Source organism: Puma concolor, chromosome A3 (genome assembly GCF_028749965.1).
Source record: "Puma concolor isolate L17-30 chromosome A3, mPumCon1.1.hap2, whole genome shotgun sequence".
Taxonomy (NCBI): Eukaryota; Metazoa; Chordata; class Mammalia; order Carnivora; family Felidae; genus Puma; species Puma concolor.
The window spans coordinates 16,558,763-16,584,888 of NC_141669.1; the positions used below are offsets into that span (position 1 = coordinate 16,558,763).

A 26,126-nucleotide genomic window follows, 5' to 3' on the forward strand; every position below is an offset into this window, starting at 1 on the left:
TAGCACAGTGTCTGATGAATAGTAAATGCCCAATGAATGGTAGGAAGATCCAACTGGACATTGTACAGAGGGTCAGAATGCTGAGGGCTCTATCTGCCCCTTGGAGCACAGACTGGGGACACCCCAGGTTTGGTCAGTTTTAAAGCTCAAAAGGAAGAAAGGAAAGAACCAAGACTTCAAATCAGGTCACCCTGAGCCTTCATACCTTATGTGGCCGGTAAGAGTGACCTCAGTGATTTTCTTGTTCTGGATGTCCAAAGTGAGCTTGTAAGACTTTTTTTCCATAGCAGATTCATCACGAACTCTGAGGACTGTCCCAAGGTCAACATCAAAATCTGGAATTTGGATTTCACTAGACAAAGTCATACTCTGCCGGTTATATTTGAACATCATAGTAGCCTCAGACTGCTTCACACCTGAAAGGGTGTACAAGAGAATCAAGACATGTGCATTCAGAAGCTATGTTTAGGAAGGAAGGGGAGGAAGAGGCAGAGAAACGCTAAGCATTCAGTGTGCTTCAATGAGGACACAGTTCAGGATTTTACGGGTGTTCGTGCATTTGTTCAGTCTGCAAATATTTATTGATTGCCTGTCATGTGCTTGGCACTGCCCTTGGCACTGGGGAGACCTTGCCCTCATGGAGCTTACATTCTGGTGGGGGGTGTCCAGACAGTCAGGAAGCACATTATTTATGGCAGATGGTGATATGTGGCAATAAGGTGATATGTGGGCAGAGACCAGAATGAAGAGAAGGGCTGAGCTATGCCATGTTCTGGAGGGACCTGGAATGCAAAGGCCCTGCCTGACATGGGAGACACTTGGTGTGGTCAGAGAACAACAAAGGCTCGAGTCCTTCTGAGTCAGCAGACATGACATCTCTGTGTGACCCTCCACCTGTGTCTTCCTGGCTCCTTGCCACCCCTGCCCTGCCTTTCCCTCTCCCAGACTTCTTCCTTTGTCATGAGATTCCTAGGTTTTCTTTAACTCCCAGGTGTGTTCTTTTTACATTTCTGTAACATTGTTACATGACATGTTTTTCAGCATGCACCCCCCTCCTGTGGGTTTTGTTTTTCTCACTTGATTTTGTGACATACCATTTCTACATTACAAAATCTTCCAAAGTGAACATTTAAGTTCGCCCCATCCCCTAAGACCTGCTCCTCCACCAGCCTTTTCTATCTCAGTAAATGGCAACCCCATTCTTCAGTTGCTTAGGCCAAAAAACTTAAAGAGTCATCCCAACTCAATTTTTTCTCTTACAGTCAATACCACATCAGCAAATCCTGAGAAGCCTGATCTTCACAATATGCCCAGAATCCAACTACTTCTTAGATCTCCTCTGCCACTGCTCTAATCCAACATCTCTGGCCTGGATTATTGCCAGAACCTAAATACTAGTTTCTCTGTCCCTGTCCCCCTAAAGTCTTTCCTCAATATAAACATAAATCAATTCATGCAAACTCTCTAGTGGCTTTGTATTTCACTCAGAGTAAAAGCCAATGTCCTTACCGTGGCCTACAAGACCATCCCTGCCCTACCTCCCCCTTTCTCTGTGACCTCATCTTCTACCATTTTCCTCCCTGATCTTTCTGCTTCAGTCATACCAGCTTCCTTCCTTTTCCTCAAACATGGCAGCCACAACCTGCCTCAGGGCCTTTGCACTGGCTAACCCCCAGCCTGTAACACTCTTTCCATATGGCTTATCCCCTTACTTCCTTCAAGTCTCTTTTTTATTCTCTTTCACCAGTGCTACTTTCCCTTGTCATTTCAAATGGCACCGTCTTCCCCCATCCTTCTTCCTCCCTACCACTCCCAGACACTCCCTACACCCTTTTATGCTCTATTTTTTCTATAGCACCCATATGGCATTCTGAACATTTACTTGTTTGGCTTCTTGCCGTAACTGCATGAGGACAGAGACTTTATCACCGCTGTTTATTGTTCCAGCCTCAGCTTGTAGACAGGCCTGACACTTTTCAGGCATCAGTAAATATTTGTTAACTACGTTAAAATTAAATAAGTTGTCCTTGTGAGTCCTGGACCTGAGGCTGAGGCAGAGATGTGGGAGCCCTTTCTAGATACTCGCCTTCGGTCTGAGTTACAAACTTCAGGGTGTCCACCAAGATTCCGCCCTCTCTCTGCAGTTCATAGGTTGCACTGGCAGAATACTGTTCTACTTCTCCAGTGGGCTTCAGTTCCAGAGCAAACCTAAAGGTGTCACAGTGTGTACGGTGCATAATGTTAGAGCTTTCAGCAATGAGATTAAGGACCCCCAAACAATTTAGCCTCTATTTCAACAACAAAAAAAAATTTTCCTTAACATTGGCTCTTGTCCCTAACTAATGATGACCCTTCTGATCCCTTTCAGTCCCTCCAAAAGCCACGGTTAGGGAAGACCCCCAGGGTGTTTGGACAAACAGAGCCAGAGCTGGCCGGTTGTGTTAGCAAAGCTGAGGACGAGTAGAAGTGCCGAGAGTTGAAGGCAAGGAGCCCTTAAGCATGGCCAGGGCTTTGAACACACCAGTGGGCTCCAGGAAAAGTTGTGCTAACGTGTCTCGAGGCTCAGAAATATGGACATTGAATTAGGAGCCAATTGGAATCTGTGCTGTGATCCCATTATCTAATGCATAAGGGAGAAAAAGGGGACACCATCTACAAAGAGAGGCTTTTAAAGGAGTATCTCTCACTGGCAATGCTACAGCTCCCTTGAAGGAGTGTGATGGAATCACTTTGTTAATTTTTGAGCTGAGACTTCCTTAGGGGTTGTGACTGCTTACCTTCCTGCCCCACCCTTCCTCACCTATGGAGAAACTCCATCCTACACTCAAAGTTTAGTAGGAATACAAGTACACTTCAGGTGCGTTGGGACAGAGGACCACTATCGTAACTAATCAAAAGGTGGTGCAAACCCCTAAAGCTGGTGGCACAGCCTCTTAGAACACACAGCAGGTTTCCCCTTTCCTGCCAGGTGGCCACAACGTAGGAGGTGAGCAGAAGCTGGGTGGGACATCAATCATCTCTGACCTGGTGCCCCCGGGCAGCAGACAGTAGGAGGTGGCTTCTGGGGAACTGGCGTTGGAGTAAGAGCCCGAGGTGCAGTAATCCAGGCCAGTAAAGAGAGGCTTGCAAGTCGACCAGGACTGCCTGTTCTCAGTGAGAGGTGGAACCTCTTGTGTTTTGGTGGTAGAGACCAAATGCAACGTGTTACTGGTGAAGAAAGCACAAACCCTAGTTAGCTTCAAGTCATGAGTTGAAGTGAACATCACTGATTCTCTCAGTGCTAATATTTGCCCCCTTAACCTGCTTTCTCTCTCCTCTCTGTCCATACCCACCCCAAATTATTTGATTTACAGAAACAACTAACAGTATGAACATCAGCAAGGCTAACAAACACAGTGACTTTTCCATTACAGACATTGTACAAGTCGTTTACTTTTGTTAGCTGTGATCCCTACAACAGCAGACATCAGGAGGCACCTTCTTTTACAGAGGAAACAGAGACTCAGAGATGTTAAATAATGATCACTGGGACCTAAACTCAGGTCTTTTCCCATGAAAAGAAGGCTAGAAGGAACTCTTACTATACTGGCTTCTTTCCATTTCTTTCCCACATGAAACCTGTCCAGGTCACCTCTCCCATTGCGTGAATGCACGCCTGGGCACACACCTCACTCACACCCCTTTCTTTCCCTGCTAGCCCCTTCTTGTCTACCTCCCAGTCAAGAAACCTGTCTGCCTTTGTGGTCTCCATCCTTTCAAAAACGCTTCTCACTGAACTGTTACCGTGCGTCTGGGATTGCTTCCATCAGCATCTCCAATCACTGTCTTGCTTCCAACTCCAATAGACACTTTTAGGCATTATTTTCCTTGATCTCCCAGAAGTATTTAGTAGAGCTTCTCACTTCTGGCCAGATTAAGACTTTAGCCACCCTTCTCTCAAGTATGTATTTGAACACGTTAGGAAGTGCGACAAAGTTCAACAATGTCCCGATTTCTCTAAGGATGCTTTCTTTGACATATCATGTTCTTTCCTCAGTACTGTGTCCTCCTTTTAGGGGTGCCCTAAAATCTAGCTTTTCTGGGGGACCGGAGCCCTGAGTGCCAGCTTTGGCTGCCAATGGGGCGATCCACCCTGGTGGCCACTTCTGGGCTTCTATGACCCTTTATGACAGAAGACAAGGTTGGTGCTTCTGTCTCTGGCCACTCCTTCTCACCCTTTGCTGTTCCCCTCTCACTTCACACGTTAACATTTCCCACATTTCTGTGCTAGTCCCTCACGTCTTACCCTACACCAATCGCTGTTTGACCTCAACAACCTCTATCTGCAGGTGCTAAATCGGTATCTGTAGCTCCAGCCTGCTTACCAAGCTCAGACCCATTGGTCCCACTGCCACTGGAGATTCTAACTGGCTGTCTCACAGGACTTCAAATGCAGCATATCCCAAACTGAATTTGTCAGCTTCCTCCAAACCAGCTGCTTTCCCTATTTCAGCGAAAGACACCCCCACTGCCTTTTCCTCTTTCTTTTTCCTCAACCCCATGTCTGGTCAATCACCAAGTGCTCTTGTTTCCACCTCCTGAGACTTTCTGGAGTAGGCTCACTCCTCTCCGCACCCTCCCTGGCACTCTTGTGCAGTCTGCGACCTGTTCTCACCCACACGTGGGTGTGACAGATTCCAGCCAGTCTCTCTGACTCCAGTCATGCTTCCTTTCCATCCCTGTCCCACTCTGGAGTCAGAGGAGGTCTCCTAAAACACCAAACTTGCTTGATTTATGCTCCCATTTTAAACTCCTTTGCCTTCAGAAGAGTCCAGCACCCTTCAGATGGCTGAGAAGGCTGACCCTTGCCAGCCTCTGTCACCTCCCTCCCTGTCCCCTGTGCACTTCACCACACTGAGTTTTGAGTTTCTTGCAGCTTCTGAACCACATTCTTGTTCCTTCGGGCTGTTCTCTTCTCTTGGCCTGGTAACACTTATTCCTTTCTCTTTTTTCTGCATATCTCTGACATGGTCTTCATGTCGATTTCTTCAGAAAGCTTTCCCTGAGTGGCCCAGGCTACCTCATACAGAACTTCATGTCCTTCTGTGCTTCCTCTCAGGCCTCCGTTTATTCTTAGGGTTTGCTTCCCTGCATGTCCTATCTGTGAACTTTAAGTGCTAGAAGGTCAGGGACCTTGTGTATCTCATTTAACATGCTTCGTATAGAGTTGGCACTTAAATACCATTTTTACTATTTTTGAATCGACAAATTAATGTGTCCAAGATATAGAAACTAAAGCAAATCAATGTTTGAGGATATCATCGAAAATGGAGCTCTCCAAATACGCTGCCTCCCATAGTCATGAGATTAAGACTTTCCTGCTCTATCCGCTGAGCTAGTTACCACAGATCAGTATGTCCTCTGGTATTTTTCCTGTGAAAAAATGTTCATTTCCCAAGGATGATTTTTCTAGAGTTTGTGTTTCTTCTCAAAACAAACAAATAAACAATAACAAAAATCACCTAATAAGAAGTGATTAATTAGCAAGTCCTAAATCTCAGTTTGGTAAAATGTGGACAGTTGAGGAAACTGTAATTATGTAATGAGTCTAGGCTAGGTTAAAAGTAGGTAATTCACTACATTCTCTCCCCCCCACACCCCCACGGCCACAGGGCCTTGAATTATGTTGGGCAGCCAAGCCCTACAGATCCAGCCGCAACCTTCTCTCTTACACTGGCTAATCAGAGCTGGAAAGAGAATTACCTGCCACTGAACAGCCTGATTGGCCTCGTAGGAGATGGAACTGTGAACTTCAGCTGCCCGGCTTTCATGGCAACTTGCACACCCAGGCCTGTCTCGTGGAAGAAGTTGGTGTTCATTTGGACCCCCGTCCTTGAAAAGTCCGGGATGATGATGCCCATATTTGTCACAAACTCCACGGACACAGAGGGCTTTGCCATCAGCTCTGCCTGCATCTTTAAGTCAGAAAACGACCTCTTCAGGTTCATTAAACACCTCAGGCCCCTGGCGTCAGATCAAGTGCCCTTCCCCACCCATGTGCTAACATCTCTGGATAGCTCACACCTTAGGAAACATTATTGTGATTTCTTTTTTTTTTTTTTAATGTTTGTTTGTTTGTTTGTTTGCTTAGAGAGCCCATGCATACATGCCAGAGGGGCAGAGAGAGAGACAGGGAGAGAGAATACCAAGCAGGTCCCCTTCTGTCAGTACGAAGCCTGATGCGGGGCTCGAGCCCATGAACTGTGAAATCATGACCTGAGCTGAAATCAAGAGTCAGAGGCTTAACCAATGGAGCCATCCAGGCACCCCTACTGTGATTTCTTTGGAGGAAGAAAAGCCACGTTCTCAGTTCCCTAGAGCCAGACACTGATACCCAGCACTAGGAAGTGCCCCAGTTAACTTTAAGCATAACAGGATGAAAAGATGACAGGAATCCTCATTTATTGAGAGAATAGCGGTCTCCTTACTGCCAGGAGCTAGCAAGGTGGCGCCTCCTAGTGGAATCCTAAAGTTCATAAAAATGAGTAGGGCGATTACAATGATGATGTACTTCATCTTCAACTAGACACACGTTTTAAAATTGTACAAGAAACCCACCCCTGAGGAAAAGAATGATCTAAGGAATCAAAACAATGAACAGGATCTTACATTGGCTACTTCCAGCTTCATTCCACCCCTGATTCCAGGAGTGATGACTCCAGAGGAGGAGATTTGCAATTGTAACCCAAGTCCGGTGGGGAGTTCAAAGGCGTTGTCCATGAAGATGTAGTGAAGAAACAAGTCGCTCCTTAAACCTTTCTTGATGGCCTCTCCAATCTGTGGGTCCAACGGGGTACAGTAACTACAAGTAAGCCTCATCAAACTGGGGTTTGTGAAATGTGACTTCCCACATATCACACAATAATTGTTTGTTATCCAGAAGGGACAGACTAGCATATTTTGATTATCTGAGTATTTGATAAAATTAATGATTATCAGTTTTGACAGGTTGGGATATAAGAAATTTCCCTGGAAAGATACCATGTCATTTTGAACTAGTGGTTTGGAGACCCTTGAGAATATTGCCGTGCCTCAGAGCTTTATGTGCTTTAAGTAGCATTGAATGGCATGGCTTAATTCCAGTTATTTGGAGTCTCAACATAAATGAGGTTTTATGTAAGTGTAATATATTATGATAAAACCATTTCTTTTTGAAACCAATGAGCTATTGACATGATAGACATAATAGTATGTATTAGTTTTTTTTTTTTAAATGACATTTCTAGAAAATAACTTGTGGTCTGTTTTCTTAAAGCCAACATTGTTATTTATCAAATACCAGGGAATATATTTGGATATTTTCTACCTTATTAATAAATTAATAATAGTGGAAACTATAGCTCATATTTAGATAGTGGACTACAGTTTGTCAAATACATTCCTTCATCATTATAATTTCAATATTAAAAGGAACCTGTAACATAGATATAGGGAGGTAACACTTAATATTTTTTTCCAGATGAACAAATGAATGCTCTAAAAGATATACCTAACGTTACAAATGGCCTAGTTTCTAAATGTTACCAATTATTTGCAGTCTAAGAATCTTCCTCTCTGAAATTCAAGGCAATTGAATTGCTTCTTTGAAGGAAGTACCAGCACTTTCTCTGGTTTGTGGGACAGGATTGTAAAGAGTCTGGGAGATCTAAAAAGAGCACTGGCTAATCTCATTGCCCTATCATGGGGCCTGGCCGACTTACCATCTGGGGGATCCCCTGCAGAGTGTGAACACCATTCAGCAGCAGCTTTCCCAGGAGCTGGAGGTCATGGAGCCTGACAAAGCCAAGCTCCTCTCCCAGGATGCGGAGGTAGGCTCTGGCTTCTGGGAATTCTCTGGATTTCAAATCTTTGATCAGTTTCCCAATATTGAGCATAATTCCATTGACCATGTCCTGGGATTTTAACAACAAAATGTCTAATGAGATGTCAGCATTGTCAGACATTTAGAGTCCTGATGTGGGGCCCATCTGCTGCTGCCATGATGGGCTAAACACAAGTATTCAAGGTGGGGATCTAGGGAAGCCACTGAAATCAGACTCCCACCTTTTACTGAAAAATAGATAGCTCCTCCAAACTGAGATGAAAAACAACAACGACCCTGAGGTCTTACCACGGATAGCAATGCTTCCACACTGTTCTTAATTTGAATAATGCAGGCATAGGAAGATGTCAGGATTCATAGGGCTAACCAGGAGTAGAAGATTGTCTATCCCTCACCCCTTCCCAGCTTATCCCTTTCTTCTCTGATAAGGGATGAATACTAGGGGTTTCTTGAGAAAATGCAGCTGCTGTATAAATTGGCCAAATGCTTTAAAAACACACCATCCTAGACAAGTTCTTCTTAGAGTTAAGAAGAATTCTATAGATTGATGCTTAGTCATTGAGAAAGAAGAGAGTGTTGATAGACCCAGAACACAGCAAAGAGCCTCAGCCTCAGGTGGAGGTAGTTAAATTACAAGGTGGAGGTGGGGCCATCTGTGAACATCTAGGAGTAAATTATTGCCCTTTCAAACTGAAATGTGCATACATGTCACCTAGGGAATGTCCTTAAGATGTAGATTCAGATTCAGTAGATCCTGGTGAGGCCTCAGAACCTGCATTTCTAACACGTTCTGATGTGATGCAATTGCCTGAACCACACTTTGGGTAAGGCAAAAAATTAAAGAATAAGAAACTCCAGGTTATTCAATCTGCTTTCTACTCCTTAAGTGGGGTCTTATGCTGGCTTCAAAGTGGTTTGCTCCCACTAGCTAGTACACTGATATGAGTAAGAGCCAAAAAAAGCAGTTAATTATGAAAATATGAATTCAAAAATTGTAATAGTATCTGCTTATTGATCAATCAGTACCAGTAAGGCACTCTGCTTAGCATTTTACATACTTTACTTCATTTAGTTTTTAAATCACCCTGGGAGGCATGGATTATTGGCACACTCTGGGGATGTAGAAATAGACATAATATCAAACAGCTTTTCTAGGTATGCAGTTTGAAGACAGTGTGGTGAGAATTCAAACCCATGCCCCCGAGTTTACACTTTTTTTTTTTTTTTCAACGTTTATTTATTTTTGGGACAGAGAGAGACAGAGCATGAACGGGGGAGGGGCAGAGAGAGAGGGAGACACAGAATCGGAAACAGGCTCCAGGCTCTGAGCCATCAGCCCAGAGCCCGACGCGGGGCTCGAACTCCCGGACCGCGAGATTGTGACCTGGCTGAAGTCGGACGCTTAACCGACTGCACCACCCAGGCGCCCCCCGAGTTTACACTCTTAATCATCATGTGAGAGCGCCTCTAATGAGTCTGGCCGCTGGGCACATTGAATATCCAGGAGGCTTATAATTACAGAGGACATAGTCCTTATCCCCATAGGACTGGTTAATAACAGTCGTAACTGTCACTTCAGCTAGACAGTTCCTTGATGACTTCTAGGCTTGGATAAAATGTTTTCACATTGAGACCGAAAGCCTTCCTTGAGGGAGTACTTAACAAAAACATACCTGCTCACGTTTATCATCTTTGGTATAGCCAAAATGGTCCACCAAGACCTTGGAGACATGATCAGGAACTTGGCCATCCACCCAGTACAAAGCCTTGTTGACACTGTCTGGGAAAAATCCTTGCTTTCCAAAAAGAGCTTCCAATGTTGGCTCAAAGCCTTTTCCTTCCAAACCAATCTGAGAAAGAAAATCAGGCAAGAAAATGCCATCAGGTTTCTTTGTTGTGTGTCAGCCTCTAATTCCTCTCTTTATGTCCATTTAATTAAACAAGTATTTAATGAATACTACAGGGTAGGAGCTGAACTTAGCACTCCACAGGAGTTGTGGTATTTGATTCTTACTAGAATCTTGAAAGGCAGAACTTATTATTTGCCCTTTTCCAGAAGAGGCAGCTAAAGTTCAGAGAGGATAAATAATTAAACAAAAGATTCGGAGTGAGAATGAATTTGGGGTTTGAGCCAGATCAGTCCGATTACACAGCCCATGTGTTTTCTTGGGTTTTGGTTCTAAGGACTTCTCTGAGACATCTGCATTTCCGTTAATACTACAGAGTCATGCCTCAGGTGACCTCTAGCTGGAAGGCAGGGGGGCAAGGGAGGTGGGAAAGAAGAAGCCCTCAAACAGTTGGTATGAATGAACTGCCTGAATATAATTCCTCCCCAGGCTGCCTCACGGTTCCCTCAACTTCCTATTTGTGGTGTTGTATACAACAGGAGAGAGGACGTAAGCCTCTTCTTAGTATCACACATACCTCAAAGAGGTCCGCTGGAGCAAATCCAAAGACAGTGAGGGTTGTTTTCAGCATGCTTTCTTTAGGAAGGTAATTATTTGGATCAAATATAAGATTTCCTTCAATTTTGGCTGAGACCGGGTCAAGTGATGGAAGGGAAACAGATTTGGAGAGGTGGTAGTTCCGGGAAAATTTTGTGAAGTCCATGACGGTTGGGAGTTGAGATCCTTTCAAAGCATCTTCCACTAAGCTTTTCAAGCTAGATGGAAAGAAGGAGTGTTATTTTTAGCTTACATGTCATATTACTAATCCATTGTCTGTCCCACCCCAAGGAAATAGGGATTGCCAATTGCTACTAAAAGATTTGGGTTTCATTTGCTCAAGAGCTTGGCTCAGGTCTGATGCACTTTTGCATGAATGTTGCCCAGGAGAAAGAACACTCCATAAGGGTAGGCAGTGGCCTTTCGGAATGAGGTTTAGAATTCTAGCACTTTGTTTCAGATGGGGGAACATTACTCTTACTTACTCTTTGATATACAGTTCTTCTGAGTTTAAGATGTTGGTGATGTGGGAAGCCACAAAGTTCTTCACTTGTTCATTCTGTTCCCATGGGAGAAACTGGACAATTTGATTAATATCTGACTGGGAAGGGCTCCTCATCAGCATGAGATAGGCAGCCAGTCGCTTATCCCCTGGAGAGGCATCACTGAGGAAAACCTGAAGAAGGACTTCCCGGACCTGTAGCCAAAAAAGGAAACTATTACCACTGTCCTTTGGTCAGAACACAGAACATGCCTGGCAAACACTGGTGGGGTCTGCCAGCGGTTTATTACGTGCAAGTTGAATTTCTTTCTAATAACTTTTTCAAATGCTGGTACTGAATCTTCTCACCAGTATCCCTCAGAACAACAAGCTCCAAGGAAGGGTCTCAGAAGACTCGTGTCAAATGCATGTTGCATTCAACTATATTAACATACTCAAGTTGTGACTTGATGAAGGGATGCTACTAGGTGAAAGTAAAGTTGTTTTAACACAAATTATTTCAGTGTGGGAATAAAGGTGGGAAAGGGTAGTGAGAGTGTGGGGTAAATAAATAAGGCATTTTCCAAAACTCTGGAGTCATTTCCACCCAAAGTAGGGCCAGGTCGACAATCCTAGTTTGGGAAGACTGGGGAAATCAGGCATGTTTTCCTAAGATGAGTGACGGTTGATCTGGTAGGGGGGAAGCATGGAGCTAAAGTCTCATATTCTGAGTGCTAGAGTAGCAGCATGGTCCAATATTTCTCTCTTGTCCACAGTCAGGTCAATAGGCTTGCTGAAATTGGCAATTAGAAAGCAGTAAAATAAAGTAAGCTGAATGATGAGATTTAGAATCTCATTCCAAGTCCTTGTTAATCTGAATTAACTTTTTACGTTTAGACATCCTCTGTGGACTTAACCTCATCTTTAAGTTCCATTTTCCGCAGGGCCTGGATGGCAGCCTTCTGAATCAGCAGTGATGGCTCTGAACTTTGGATACATTTCAGGATCGAAGACATGAGTCTTGGGGATACTGTTTCCATGGTTCTGCCAGTATTTCCAATGACCTGCATTGAAAAGAAATGAGGGGGAATCAGGGTGCAGAAAGAGAAGTAGGGGGTATCCAGGAAAATGCTTCTGAAATGATGTATATTATACAAAAGACCAAAAGTACCCTCAGAATCAAGTAGGTGTGATCTTCATTCCCAGTGCAATCATCGCGAATCTGTTCCAACAGGTAATCAGCAATGTCCAGCAGGGCCTGGGTCACCACAGGGTTTGTCTCATGATAGCTATGGAATAAGAGTTAGGACTCAGCAAGCATAGCTAGGTTTACCTTAACAAACTTGTGTGTGCAGATTTCTTATTTCGGGGCTTTACTCTCAAAACGGCCGGTGGAAAAACAGTGTACGCATAAGAGTCTGGAAGTGGAGGGTAGGGTATGACCTTAGTACAGAGATGTAGGGTCTTCCTCAGCTCCTGCGAGGAGGGCCAGTGTGAAACTCACTTGTTGACCACGTGACCCAGAGCATATAAAGTGGTCCTGCTCTGCTGCTCCTTTGCTATGCTGAAGATCTCCTGCAGCCTCTCGGCCGAGGGCTCTGGCATCAGGGCCACCAGGTAGGTCACAACATCTGTCAGAAGGGGGTTGGCCTTCTCACTTCTCAGCCACTGGAGGATGTGAGTGTAACACTGGGGCTGTCCACACTGAATCAAAGCTTGTAAGGTGACGGGGCTGAGAAAGAAAAGAGCAGAGGATTACGTAGATCACCTTTAGGCAGCTCCATTATCCTTGGCTCATGCTGCTCCTCTGTCAGGAGTGCCCTGATCTCCTGTATTCACTCTCCAAATCTGGCCATCTTCCGAAATCCAACTTGTATCCCAGGAACCAGGAAGCCTTCCCTATAAGCACTATCCCCTGGGGAAGCACCATGGAGGAAAGTCTGAAGAAGGACCCCAGATTTATCACCAAGAGAGGACAGTTATCCCCGTCCTTCGTTCAGAACACAGAACATGCCAGGCAGACACTGGCATGGCCTCATTTTGGTCCTCAGTCCCTCCTCTGACATTCCCAGCACTTAGAGCCAGTGCCTTGAAGTATAGAGAAATCACGGTATTACTTTGTTTGCCTGAATTCTCTCTCCACTAGCCTAGGCTTCCAGAGGGCACAGGTGTCTTTTTCTCTCAAACTTTCCAAGGTGCTCACCATAGAATGAGGGATTAGATTAGTAGATATCCATCAAAATGTGCAAAGTATTTCCCTCCTATATTAATACACAAATGCATATCTGCCTTGAATGCAGTGTGTGTGTGTGTGGCCCATGGAAGTCTAAGCATGTTAGCTGATATTTCTCTATCCAGCAAACATTAACTGATTGACTAGTTGATTAGCTGGATTGATATTTTAATGGCCCCTGAGGTTTTCTGCTTGGCCAACGTTTGCTAGTTCAGCCAGATACCATAGGTCATACGTAAGATATGGTTGCAACCATTAAAGAAATACCTGGACACCTGGATCAGCTTTGGCAAGAGGGATGTGATTGCCTCATTGTTGAGGCCTCTCAGCTCAGTAACCAGTTTATTGAAGAGGTTAGCTCTCTGGGCATTCTGGTCAGAGACGTGTAATGTTTGCAGTTCCTGGAGAGTCTTCACAATGGCCTCGGCCTGCTTTGGGGGTGATGTGGATTTGGTGATCTCAAAGGCCAGACCCACCTCCTCGGTACCTGGGAGGAGGAAAGCGTCAAAGGGATTCCTGCTTATCTACATTTCAACCACCTCTTGGTCTACTAGAAACTAGAAAGTAGGGAGGTATCAGCAAAGAAGAAAAGAAAACTATACTGTACTCGATGCCTATTATGTATCTGTCTCTGTGCTAGGTATCTGACTTCAATGTCTTTTACTTTAATGCATTTGCTCATCATACTATCCATATGGGTTGCTATTATTCTTCAATTTAAAGATAAGGAAACTAAGATCCATAGATGAGCAACTCACCTTGCCTAAGACCTCTCTGAGTGTAAGAGGCAGAGCCGTAATTGAATCTCAGCTTGTCTGAATTTGATATCAGATTACCTCTTTACTGGAAGGAAGCAGAGGAGGTGCTACGGCTGAGGCTAGACCCACTGGTGCTCACCTGCCATCTTTTCCAGAGGGATCAGCTTATGACCCTCTGTGTCTCCTCCATCACCCTGCTCTGACCCATGCCAGCATATGTGTTAATGTGGGAAATGTGGGGGAATAACAAGGGAAATGTGGTACCATGGAAAGAGTCCTGACTTAGACTAGACCTGGGGGCTCATTTTGCATCACTTCTAATATTCAGAGACCTTGAGTACATCACAGACCTCTCCATGTGCCATTTTCCCCTCTGTAGAGTGGGTATGAAAGTCCACATAGCTACTACCATAGGTTATGCATTCCCTCATTGAGAACAATGAGGGAATGCATAAGACAGATTTAAATACAAGACAAATGCAGGGCTAGAGTTGGACTAGAGATCACTAAGGTTCCTTCCTACTCTAAAGATGGATTCCTGACCCCAAATGCCCTCTCCCACTTCCCTACCTCATCCAGGTTCCAGGCCTAATTACTGGGTGTATAAAGTTGTCAGATCTACCAGAGGTAGACTTAGGAGGCCAATTTCCTATTTCTGAAAATCTGGGTAGCTTTGGGACACTTCTCCTTTTCTTTTGTCCCATCACCACTTGACATTCTGAAAGGAACATGCTTGCTCACTAGAGCGGCCCAGAGCCAGAACACCAAAGCCCACTGGACTCATTAGTCAGCAGACATTTCCTAGGACCCGGCAAGAAGCTAAGCCATGATACATGGTGTTTCTTGGGCAGACTTCCCAGCCCTGGCAACTGTGTGCCCCTAAAATCTTACCTTCATCAAAGAAGCGGCTGTTGATCTTAGGTGTTTCTTCAAGTTTCAATGTCTGTGTAACCTGTGCCATCATCCCATACTTATTCCTGGTAACAAAGGAAGTACATCATGTCATGGATGGTCAGCTCCTCCGAGTGCACTATTCTTTTCATGTTGAGTGTTTCCCCCATCTCATTTGTACCCAAATCCTGCCTATTTTTCAAACCATTAAATTCAGCCTCTTTGATCCCCTCACCTGCCAATGAACACCACCTACCTCCACCTGGACATGCTAGCTGTCTTTCTTTCGGAAGGACATCTGTACCTTACACCTGTCACCAGTCTGGAGTGCCCAGAGTATAGGGACTAATTTGTGCCTTGAAATTCCTGTGTATTACCCTCAGCACAATGCCAAGAATAAAGCAATTACTCAGTAAATACAAGTTGATGGATCAGGTTTCAAAATGGATAGGTATATCCAAGTCTCTGGTCCCCATCTCAAATCCTCCATAAAACTGTTCTAACTCTTAAAGTCTGGGTCTCAGATACGTTTTGTTGATATCAAATTATTTTGCATGCCTAAGATTTTCCTGCTGAATTGTCTGTTTGCTTGAAAATGGCGACAGGGATGGGCTGTGCTCTGTAGCTCCTCATAGCCTCCTCCAGGCACAGCCTCACCTACAACAGGGCACCCGACAAGCACTCATCTCACACCGACTCCATAAGTGATGAATCAGGGTGCAGAAGGTAACCTACTTGTAGGAAAAAGGCAGGAACACGTGTTGCTCCTTACAGATGGCTTCTGACACATGCTTCTTCTTGGGGTCCAGAGTGTACTGGCAGGACTGGTTGCTGCTAATCAGAGTTGACAAGGGGCCGATCTGTGAATGGGATCGGGAAAAGCATTTTGATCAGTTCCTGAGGCTTGAACCTGATTCTTCTGCAAGGGACATTTACCTTCGAGGAAGATGGGAGATGGGAGTTCTGCACCACTAGATAAACTCAGTGAAAGAAGGGAACTTGGTACTTGACATTGAGACAAAAGGATGCAGCAACTTGGCATACGCCAAGCTGAGTCAAGCTGCACTCTTATTCCACCCCAATGGACCTCTCATCCTGTACAAAGTGTATATAACCTGGTATTGTATGCATACTCACCCCCTGCACATTAACACTCGACAAACTACTGCTTCTTAAGTTTTCTTTGCCTAGAAGCCCGTCCTTAAGGCTCTCTTGCACTTTTACATCCTTTGTATCTTTCAGGTTCATGCTCCACATCCTCCACGAATCTTTGGGTCTAGACTGATTGATGCTTGCCCACCATTTCTTCTAAGTGGATCTACCAACAGCTCTGCCCAGTGAGCTGTTTGAATAGTTGCTTCTCCTTCCTGGTTGGAGTTAGGATTGCTTGTCTGTACTGCTCAGTGTATAACTTTATCAAGTATGCCATTTATTGTCCTTTATTGGCGTGTGTAGGAATCTTGTTCCTGTATTAGACTGTAAGTACCCTGAGGGGAAAATCCATGGTTCATCTGCCGCTGTCTCTGACCCTCAGTGCTGCCTAGAGTAAGTCTGAGCATACAGCAGGTGCTCAAGATAAGCCAGTGCCTTGGCCTCTTTTGATTGTGGCCCTTGTTGTCATCAGATGCCCTATTTTTGGCCCCAAGGACAATGACCAGGAACACTGCCAAGCATGGCAGTGATTGCTCAAGACCTTCCAATTTACTGAGATAGGCTGTGATTCACGTCCCGCAAGATATTACAAGGCATTGGGCAAGCTCTGGTAATGTGGTGCTGCATGAGCCCTGTTGAGGTGACAGCAGAGAAGGTTAATACTAAGGGGGTGGCCTAGACAAGAAGCAGAGGGGCCAGGTATTGATCAGGGTTGTATATGGGATGAAAGGAAATGACACTAGAATGGTCTTGGTAATGTCACTCCATGGGAGTGAGGGAGAGGAGAGCAGAACACAGGTCCTGGGGCTTCCTCAGAGGTCAGATGCCTAGAGGTGGGGGGACATCCAGTTCTCTTACAGGAAAGAGTGGCAAGTGGCTTTGCCGCCCTACATTAAGCCCTAGAACCTTCTCATGGATGGACAGTCATTATTCTCCATCGATGGCAGAAGGTTTGGTGCCAGTGACAGAATAACGGCAAGAAAGACAGAGCTCTGGGCTGACAGTCAGGAACCTGATTCTTGTCTTGACTTAATTAATAACAGGCCATGTGGCCTCTATCAGTCCTTTCCTGGTTTGGTCCTCAGTTTCCTGCTGAAATCTATATGAAGATGAGGCTGGGTTGGATCTTCTCTGAGATTTGTACCTGCTCTAACATTCCAGAATTTTAATAACCAAGAGGACTGTGCTCAGTGCAAGGAGCGATGTGGGTGTGAAACTTACCATGTCTTTGATGAGAGCAAGTGGGCTAACTCCTGTGCTAATGGGCTTGAAGCGATCACACTTCTCCAGGTTTCTTTCGATGGAGATTCCTGTTGCCACATTTGCCTTCTTTGTTTTAACAGTTAAGTCACTGGAACAGTTTCCATACACAGTATCCTATGGGAGCAGAAGAGACAACAGGTTTATCAGATGGATGTGCGAAAGCAGCCTTAGGTGCTTCAGAGGGGGTGGGAAAGGAGCCTTGGAGAAAAGGCAGGAGCCATATGGACAGGGAGGGGACTTTCTTCCTCTTAGGCAGAGTGTGGGCAATGCTGCTGCCTGGCTGGCCAGAGGCAGAGTAAGAAAGCCAGTTAAGAGTGGTTCTGGTTCTGATGCACTCCAGCCTGGCCTCCCAGGACCCAGCTAACTCTGACTTTTTATTCTGTGCTCTCAGAGCATTTTCTCTATTGCTCATTTACGGCATGTATTCCAATCTGCCTTGTATTTAATGTATCTTGGTTTTCTCCCCAGACCACGAGAACTCCCTGAGGAAAGGCTTCTGCAGGATGCATCTCTGTATTCTCCAAGTGTGGTATAGCATAGAACTTAGAACTCAGTAAGGGCTCAGAAATGTTCCCGGGACTCAAGTAAATTGAATTGTCTCTCAGATTGAAACTTGAAATTCTTAAGAGAGGCTGGCAACAGATTCAATTATTTTCTGTGTTGAAAACACACACAGGCTTTACTTTGTGACACCTGGTGGGGATAGGAAAAAATCAAACAAAAGAGTAGGGAAGCCAGGACTCCTCAAATACTGCTTTCAAATGAAGCCAACTTGCTCAGCCTGTTCACGAGGATCCACCAGTGAGCCCAGGAGAGAGGGGGAGCCTTGGGTACTGTGTAGCAAGCCATGGAGCCACATGAATAACCCACTCTATGTACACAGTGGGACCCGGCTGAAATATGTGAAGAGGAGTTCAAAGGGCCACTATTATCCACTCTCTGAGCTCTCACCAGAAACAACACTTGCTCATCCTCTTCTGTCTCTGGAGGAACCAGGAGGGCAGAAATGATGCCCCTTTTGATGTTCAGGATATGTTTAGGCTCCTCCTTCTCTGGGTAAAGTAAAACTTTCTTCCCTTCAGGAATGGCCAGCCTGAGTTCGTACCTGTTCCAGAGAGAGTGTGGTCACGGAAGTGTCTTTTCTCCACTGTGAGCCTGTTGGACGTAAGCTGGATCACTTTGCAGCCTCCTTTTTTTTTTTTTTTACTTACCGTTTTTTTCATTTTGCATCTTTTCTTTACGAATGTACCTACACATATACACACATTTTTCAAAAAAGTATAGAGATATGTGTATATTTTTGGCATTCTTTTACTTTACCTGTTTTCGCTTGACTCACACATCCCGTTATCTGTTTGCCACCCACATCAGTCTCTGCTGACGTGCTCTTCATGGAACAACCCACTGGGTATTTCATTTCTATCTCCACACGCAGGGAATCCCATACAGAGGTGTGGGGGTGGAAGCATTTGCACATAAAGATTTTTTTCATTGCTTGTTTTATACAAACGACATTGTGTTTTCCACATTTTTCTCTTTCTTGCTTTTCTCACTTAATTATACTCCATAGACATCCTTTGACTCGTTTGGTAAAGCTCTAACAGATTTTTTTTTTTTAAAGCTATAGAGCATTCCCATTTTATGGTTATATATAATTTATTCAGATATTCTCCTACTTAGTGGCATTCACTTTATTTCTGGATCTTTTTTTCCCCACACGAACAACACTGAAATAAACATCCTTATGCATATACTACTGCTTTTCTTTTCACGGGCTAGAATCCCAGAGTTTTGAAATTGCTGTGTCAAAGGCAATAAGTATTTTTAATTATAATAGCTATTGACTATCGGCTCTCATTTCTACCACCAATGCATATGTACACTTTTCCTCGGAGGCCTGCCAGCAACAAGTGCTGTAGCTGTTTTAAATTTCTGTAGTCTTATGGGCATAAGGTGATAAATACCTTGTTGTTACCTTAATTACACTTCCTGACTACTAGCGAATTTGAGCTTCTACTCATACGTTTGTTGGATAGTCACTCGTATGTGGTCTCAGATCGTGTCTGAAGCCCATGTCAACTATGATCTTAGGGACTTCCCTCTGGGGACTCCCTTTTGGGGATTCAGGGCTACACCTTTTCTAGTTAAGTCAGCAGGAAGAGAAGGGGGCCAGGCACATCTCCTACAGCTCGACATCCTCACTGACTGTTTCAGACACAGCCGTGTGGGCTTGGAAAGCCTTGTGGTGATCAAGAGCAGGAGTCCCTTTTGTTCGGAGAAAGATAAGGACCAAAAAGTAACTCCTAGTCCCTCCTGTCACCGCATCCCTGTCCCTCATACACATTTAGGTCTTAGAAAAACTATTGGTGGGAGTCAGAAGCCTCAAGGCTTACTCTGCAGAGGAAGGACTGGCTTTCATGTCTAATGTGTAACAAACCGAAGATGGGCAGAGAGCTCCTGGTGTTACCAGATCAACGAACCTCTATCACTGCTTGTATTTATTTGCACACACTTAGGACACCATCAGCTGTGATTTGGACTGGAGGCAGGGGTGATGTTCAAAATATTTAACAACTGGTGTCACATAGACATTGATCAGTCAGAAGACACGCCAGCTGTAAACACCAGGAATGGCCTGGTCGGCGTGCACCAGCAGAACGCTCTAGACTGGAGGCTGGGCTTGGTCTCCGTGCTGAACAGACCCTGCACCACCATGAGTAGCCACACCAACAAATCCTGCTGGACCCCCTCTTCCCCAACGAAGAGCACTAGGTTCCTGTCTCGTTTAATTCTTTAAACAAAAATTCGCTTACTTAAATCAACTATCTCAGCCTTATCGTCTCAAGGAGTTTTAAAGCATGAGATTATTTGAGAAACACAGTTAAATGATAATTAGGGGAACTTCACTAGGGGAGGGTAAATAATGCTTCCTCTTTCTGATTTTTGTGACAACAGCAATTCCCTGATCCGTGGTGAATACATAAAATATTTATTCTCACACACACGCCTCCTATAAACACATAGATTCATCCCTCGCTGGACACACACACACACATGCAACACACACACGTGTATGCACGATACATGCAGCGACTCCCAGAGTCAGAAGTTTACACAAGCCCGTGCCTTACTTGGACATGGCAGCAGCAAACTCCTCAGAGTTGCTGGTCTTGTGCAGCAACGGCTTCCCCCTAGCGTTGAAGCCATATCCCTCCTTCAGCGCGCACTGGCTTGTCTTGAGGATGAAGCTACACAGTTGGGGCACCTCCAGTTCAACCTGGGAAGAGGGTAGCAGCACCTGAAGACTCTCCACCAAGAATGTGAGCCCCTCCACAGCCCAGGCCTTACTCTTTAATCAGGACACTTCGGGAAATACACTGGGGTCCGTGATACCTGCTCCCCACGCCACGTGGATCTTTAACATGCCTTCTGGGTCCCCCATGAATCAACAGACTTAGTCTGATTTTGGGTCTTTTTTGCATTCTGAGGTACCAAGTTTTTTAAGTCTGCCCCTGTGCATGTAAAGGAGGACTTATTTTTGTATTGGTTCTAAAGAGGCATGACTGGTTAGAGGGAATGAAGCCTGGGAGCAAGAGGAAGACCAACAGGAAGCAGGAAGCAGGCTATCATTGGTTTCAACACCAAATGTTTCCTTAATGTCACCAACCCCCCGCCCCCCCCGCCCCAGACCCCATTGTTTGTATCTATCTATTAGGGCCTCTTCAGAGCTTCTCGTAGAGCTGGCGTTTATGGAGATCCCTAGTTGTCATCTAGCACTGTTAAAGAATTTTCTGCAATGATGGAAATGTTCTATATTTGTGCTGTCTGACATAAAAGCTGCTAGCCATGGGCACTTGAAATGTGGCTAGGGTGACTAAGAAACTGAATTTTAAGTTTTACTCAATTTAAATAGCCACATGTGGCTAATGGCTACCTTAGTTGACAGCACAGACTACGGGGCCCTAGAAAGAAGAGGTCAATGTCTCAGCCTGACTTTTCTTCCCCAACACAAATCCCAATAGTGGCCCTTAGATCCATTCCATATCAACATGGGCATGAATACAGTCATCTGAACCACAGATAAAATTTTATTCAAGAGCAAACTCCATGTTTAATTTTTTCTTTTTTTCTTTTTCCTTTTAGCAAAGACACTGTTTGGCTTAGAGTATCAAAACTGCACTCCACAATGCTTTCCTGAGATGCCCACCTCCCTTGGCTCACCCACTGGGCTTCTCTCATCATGTTAAATCTACCGTCCTGCAATGCTGATATTCTAGATATGTATTCCAATGGCATCTTGCAAACGAATGGAAAAATAAATCTGGTTGGCAAAATTTTCTGTGGCAGACAACTCAGCAAAGCGGCTGACTTTCAAACTGAGGGCCAGTCCCTGCACTTTGAGGTCACAGCAGTCCTAGCATAAGCTGGGTTTGCTCAGCCGTGGACTCCGTGCCTCTGGGTGCTCCTCCTCTCCCTCCATACCTTACAGTTGATCCTGGTGGTACTTCTTGCATCAGTGGCCCCAGGAACACCACTGGAACTCTCAGCCTCATAGTTGTACACATACTTCCGGAGGTGCTTGAATCGAGTTGCTCCTTCTAAAATGGGGAGAAATAGGTCAACTACATAGCAGATAACTCCCCCAAGGATAGTCAACTCTGGGAAGAGAGGGGCAGTGGTCCAGATCATAAAAAAATGGTAATTAAACTAAAATTATTATTTTCAAGTTTATTTATTTATTTTGAGAGCAAGAGAGAGACAGAAGAGGGGGGCAGGGGCAGAGAGAGAGAGAATCCCAAGCAGGAACTCAGGAACCATGAGATCATGGCCTGAGCTGAATCAAGAGTCATAGACTCAACCAACTGAGCCACCCAGGTACGCCTAGACTGAAATTATTTTTAATTGACTGCATTATACTTACTTTCCCTTTACAGATTTAACTTCCCCACTGTGTTTCATTGAGGATAATGTTTACATTTGATGGTATTTTGGATGTATCCTCTGAGGTGCAAGGAGGGGAGCATTAAACAATGGGGCTCAGAAAGTCTACAAGAGAGACCAGCAAATACCTCTAATACCTTTTCAGCTTGAAAATACCACAATTCTGTGGCTCTTTTTTGGTTCTCACAAATCCATGAGGCAGAGTTCATTAAGTTTTAGGAGTATCTGTCTTAAGAAAACCTCAAGGAGGAATATCTGGAGGTTTCCATTGTGCTGGAGAGGAAATTTGCCTAACAATTTGAGAAAAAGGACATTTGGGGCATGAGCACAGATGCAGTGACGCGAGAAGGACACAAGATGGCAGTGCTGCCCCATCGGAGGCCAGCCTCCCGCTCTCAGGAAAACACTGAGTACCACCGCAAGGCCAGCTCCTTTGACCCCGAGAGGTCAGGTAAATATGAAGGACTGGGGGGCTGGCTTCTGCACAAAGGTTAAAGTCAGCATTTCCTCACCCTCATATGTTTCGAATTAATGATTAGCCACCGATAAACAGATGGTGATGTCTCTTTAAAGTGTCCACGGGCCCACAGCGTGACAGTTCCTTCCCCACCGTGCCCTAGGCCATGTTTTTGGGACAGAATAGAACAGCAAGGAGAAGAGAATTGAGCTCCTTTGGAGGTGGGCAGAGGCCCCAGGAACTGGCTTCCTGGGGCTCAGAGCAGTGCACATCCATCCCAGCATCCCAGCATCCCAGCATTTTAGTGAGCTGGCGTGCAGCAGGGTGGGCTGGGGGGTGGGGGCGCCCTTCCCTGCCCAGTGGGGAAGCGCCTTACTTGGGCAGCCGGGGCTGACGTTTTCCAGCACCTCGTCTTCTGTAAGAAAAGGAGAAAGACATTGGTGGTCTCTCCCGTCTTCCGATGACGAGCCCCAGCGTCTCACCGGGAGGGGCACCGCAGGGGTCTTCCAGCTTTTAGAGGAGAAGCGGCTTCTGGAGAACCCGCTCCCCAGCCCGTGCTCTCCCCCCCCCCCACCGTGCTGCACGAGGATGAGGCCCCGCCGGCCCTTTTCCGGGTCCCCGGCGGCGCCCCCGGCCCCCTCCCCGACGACGCAGCCCCGCGCGCCCGCACGCCGGCCCGCCCCACTCACGCGCCCAGGCGCCGGCGGCCGCCAGCAGCAGCAGCAGCAGCAGCAGCAGCGCGGGCCTTGGCGGGCCCATGCCGACGGGGTGGGCGGCTCCCTCGCTGCGCCTCGCGTGGGCCGGCGGGCGGGCTGGCTGGCTCCTCAGGGACGGGCACCCGCAGGCAGCCGCCCCGCACCCGAGCTAGGAATGCGCGGCCAGCGCCCGCGGCCCATTTATACCGGGCCGCCCGCCCAGGCCGCACTCCCTGGCTTCGAGAGCGCGCTGGGCGAATTGCAAAAGGTCCAAAGGGCAGCCGGGCCTGTTTGCTTTTGCACACCGGGCTCGCCTGGCCTCTGAGCTCCAGGAGGGGCCGGCCGGGGGCCTGAGCCCAGACCCAGCCAGGACCACGGCAGGCCTCTATTCCGGCCTGCTTAGAGTGGGGCCCTGGGGCGGGGGTGCTTGGCGCCTGAGAGGCCTGCCCCGGCCCAGCGGGGACTTCAGGAGATGACCGGGCACGTGGACAGAGCCCACCCCTGCTCCCTGCCCCCTGCCCTGATTTTGTAGCTATTTCCAGAGCCAGTCCGTAACAGACTCTTGGTTGGGACGTTTTCCTTTCTTTTTCATTTTGGTGGACTTTGTCCTGGCAGGGTGCCCCTAATGTTCATCAGTACTGTGGCTGTTCGTCACCTGCCTGGGATTCAGCCCACTGAGAGGGAGCAGAGGGAGAGGGGAAGGAGGCCTGGTGAGCGACTGACTGGGTGTTCTGAGGAACCTGGTCTCATTCACAGCAAGCGTCAAGTGCCCAGATCTTCCAGAAACCCTGTGAGGTGCCCACCCCACCAACACTCTCCTGCCCCACCCCCACCATCTTCTTGGAAAATTGAGGAGAGGAGGCTTTTCCCTACATGCACCAGCTCCTGAGTTTCCTCTCCAGTGAGGAGAGGCGGGGGGGGGGGGGGGGGGGGAGATGGGATGGACAGGGCGTGTTGCCCCTACACACCCCAGAGCCTTCTCCACACATCCTTCCCTTCTTCCCACAGGAGACGTTGGCCAAGGTGCGCTTCCTCTCCCAGCTGTGGGGAATGCTGCACCGCATGGCTACTCAGCAGCACTGGCTGTACAGACCCAGAAGCCATCCTAAAGCGGGGTGGATGGGCTGGCACAGTGGGGGGATGACCGACGACTGAGACTGGCCTGTCCACAAGGCACCTCCAGTCTGCCTGGGGTGACGAGATGCACGGACAGGCAACTGCTGCTGAGAACTGCAGGTAGACTGTCAGGAGTGTGAAAGTGCGTGGGGTGTAACTGCTGGAGGGGTGCAGGGCGGGGGTGAGAGTGAGGGGCCTGAGCACCAAGGCCCGACAGGGGACTACTGGATGCATGAGCATGTGCTGCTCAGGCTAGCGCTCATGGTGACGAGCTGGCGCTTGTGTACATTCAAGTGGAACAAACTACTTGTGAAGTGTTGAGGTCTTCTGGTGGTGAGAAGGATGGTTCCAGAAGGGTTCCTTCTGGAACAACAACGTTTGCCTTGTTGTCCCTAGCACTCGGGGCCACATTTCTCCTCATTCATGTTTTGTTGTCTTTAGCCAGGAACTCCTTGGGCAGCTAAACTCCCTGCAGGGGTCAGCTGCTTTGCATCTGTGCTCTGTTAATATGGTTAAAAGTCTCAGCTGGCCATGCCTGCACCTCCGAATTGTGGAAAGTCTGGAGAAAGGATCTGTCCCCAACCCCATTTCTCTGAGCATTTGATCAGAACTGTTTTGTGACTGACCTTCCACCGGGAGCTGGTGTTAGTATTTCTGGAAGTGGGTTTTCACTTTAAAGAGGATGGGTGAAAAATTTAGGTCTTAAGAACCAAAAGGAGGTGAGAGATGAAGTCAGTGTACTACTGTCAGTGTCCACAGACCACATCAGTTTTGTGATTTGAGAATCAAAAATGGATCTGGTATCTTGGATGCAGAGAAAAATCGTGGGGTGTTTAGATGCTTCTGAGCTGTCATCATCTCCAAAGAAGGAAGCCCAAGACTTGGAAACATGGGGGTCAACTTCTTTATTTCCCTCATTTCCTTTGGAAAGTCACCCTGGGCGGGGCTTCATTCTCTGACAGGGTCCAGTGCACAAGCATCATCAAGCAAATGTTGAATCATCCAGTTGACTTGACTACACTGGCAGCAATACTAGGAGGATTCATATGTAGATTTTTCTTAAGTTACAAATTCACGCAGATCTTTTGTCAAAAGCTATTTGAAAACGCAGCATTCATTGTGATCACAGATATCACCCTTCATTCCTTTCCTTTGGGTAAAACATTTCTCAGTTCCCTCTCCTAAACAAGTTCTAAGTTTCAAAGGATATCTGCTAGTTTTTGTGGAGACCTCAGCTGGAATTAGGATTCAGGAAGTCTTATGGTATAAACTGTACTCATGAACAGAAAAGATGCTGGTCCAGAAAGGTCAGCTGATAGGAAGGAAAACAGTGCATTAGACTCAATAAGTCCAGAGATGGAGTCCTAGCTTTCTTGTGAAGTTTGTAACCTTGGGCAAGTGACTCTGTTAAGTCATCCCTAAAATAGGATTAAAAATATCTACATTCCTCCTAGGAATTTTTGAGAGAAGTAAATGAAACAACTATGTAAATAATTGCACTGATAGCATGATGCCTGGCCAAAAGAAAAAAAAAAGAGTGACTTATTTATTAATGTGTGTATTAAAGTGGAAGTATATTTGTAGCATACCTATTGAACTAGTTAACTAAGATGTATACAGAATCAGGGATTAATAGAACAAAAATAGGAAATGAGGGTTGAGGAAAAGCACACAACAGGGCCTCCAGGAGGGCTATGCATAGCTGTGACCAAGCATCCCTTTGTCTCTTGATGATTCCTTACATTTCTGAGTGTTTGAAATCACTGCCCTTTCTGAGGCAAATGGAGGCCTTCCTACAGCAGGCAGACTAGTGACTCTAGCAGAGACACATTCT

General features: G+C 46.2%; 1 protein-coding gene and 1 long non-coding RNA gene across 3 annotated transcripts in view; one reads left to right on the forward strand and one right to left on the reverse strand.

Annotated features, from left to right (window-relative positions):
• The window catches only part of APOB (apolipoprotein B), a 38,958-nt gene extending 15,592 nt beyond the window's left edge, over nucleotides 1-23,366 (reverse strand). The window contains exons 1-21 of the mRNA XM_086700094.1: nucleotides 23,171-23,366; nucleotides 22,858-22,896; nucleotides 21,566-21,681; nucleotides 20,215-20,360; nucleotides 18,035-18,188; nucleotides 17,042-17,197; nucleotides 15,404-15,528; nucleotides 14,669-14,754; nucleotides 13,287-13,506; nucleotides 12,291-12,518; nucleotides 11,958-12,075; nucleotides 11,704-11,850; nucleotides 10,791-11,002; nucleotides 10,286-10,523; nucleotides 9,535-9,711; nucleotides 7,740-7,931; nucleotides 6,649-6,816; nucleotides 5,743-5,954; nucleotides 3,025-3,207; nucleotides 2,087-2,208; nucleotides 206-416 (exon numbers count right to left, since the gene is read on the reverse strand). Coding sequence (XP_086556220.1) covers nucleotides 206-416; nucleotides 2,087-2,208; nucleotides 3,025-3,207; nucleotides 5,743-5,954; nucleotides 6,649-6,816; nucleotides 7,740-7,931; nucleotides 9,535-9,711; nucleotides 10,286-10,523; nucleotides 10,791-11,002; nucleotides 11,704-11,850; nucleotides 11,958-12,075; nucleotides 12,291-12,518; nucleotides 13,287-13,506; nucleotides 14,669-14,754; nucleotides 15,404-15,528; nucleotides 17,042-17,197; nucleotides 18,035-18,188; nucleotides 20,215-20,360; nucleotides 21,566-21,681; nucleotides 22,858-22,896; nucleotides 23,171-23,240 — 3,320 coding nt within the window. The 5' untranslated portion in view covers nucleotides 23,241-23,366. The remainder of the gene's footprint in view (nucleotides 1-205; nucleotides 417-2,086; nucleotides 2,209-3,024; nucleotides 3,208-5,742; nucleotides 5,955-6,648; nucleotides 6,817-7,739; nucleotides 7,932-9,534; nucleotides 9,712-10,285; nucleotides 10,524-10,790; nucleotides 11,003-11,703; nucleotides 11,851-11,957; nucleotides 12,076-12,290; nucleotides 12,519-13,286; nucleotides 13,507-14,668; nucleotides 14,755-15,403; nucleotides 15,529-17,041; nucleotides 17,198-18,034; nucleotides 18,189-20,214; nucleotides 20,361-21,565; nucleotides 21,682-22,857; nucleotides 22,897-23,170) is intronic.
• On the forward strand, nucleotides 13,092-21,417 carry LOC147582281 (uncharacterized). Of its 2 annotated transcripts, none has more exons than XR_015248923.1 (2): nucleotides 13,092-20,403; nucleotides 21,227-21,417. It is a non-coding gene; the product is annotated as an uncharacterized LOC147582281 (long non-coding RNA). The 2 variants fall into 2 exon arrangements; XR_015248922.1 differs by having other exon boundaries at nucleotides 13,092-18,247.
• Nucleotides 23,367-26,126: the final 2,760 nt, after the last annotated feature.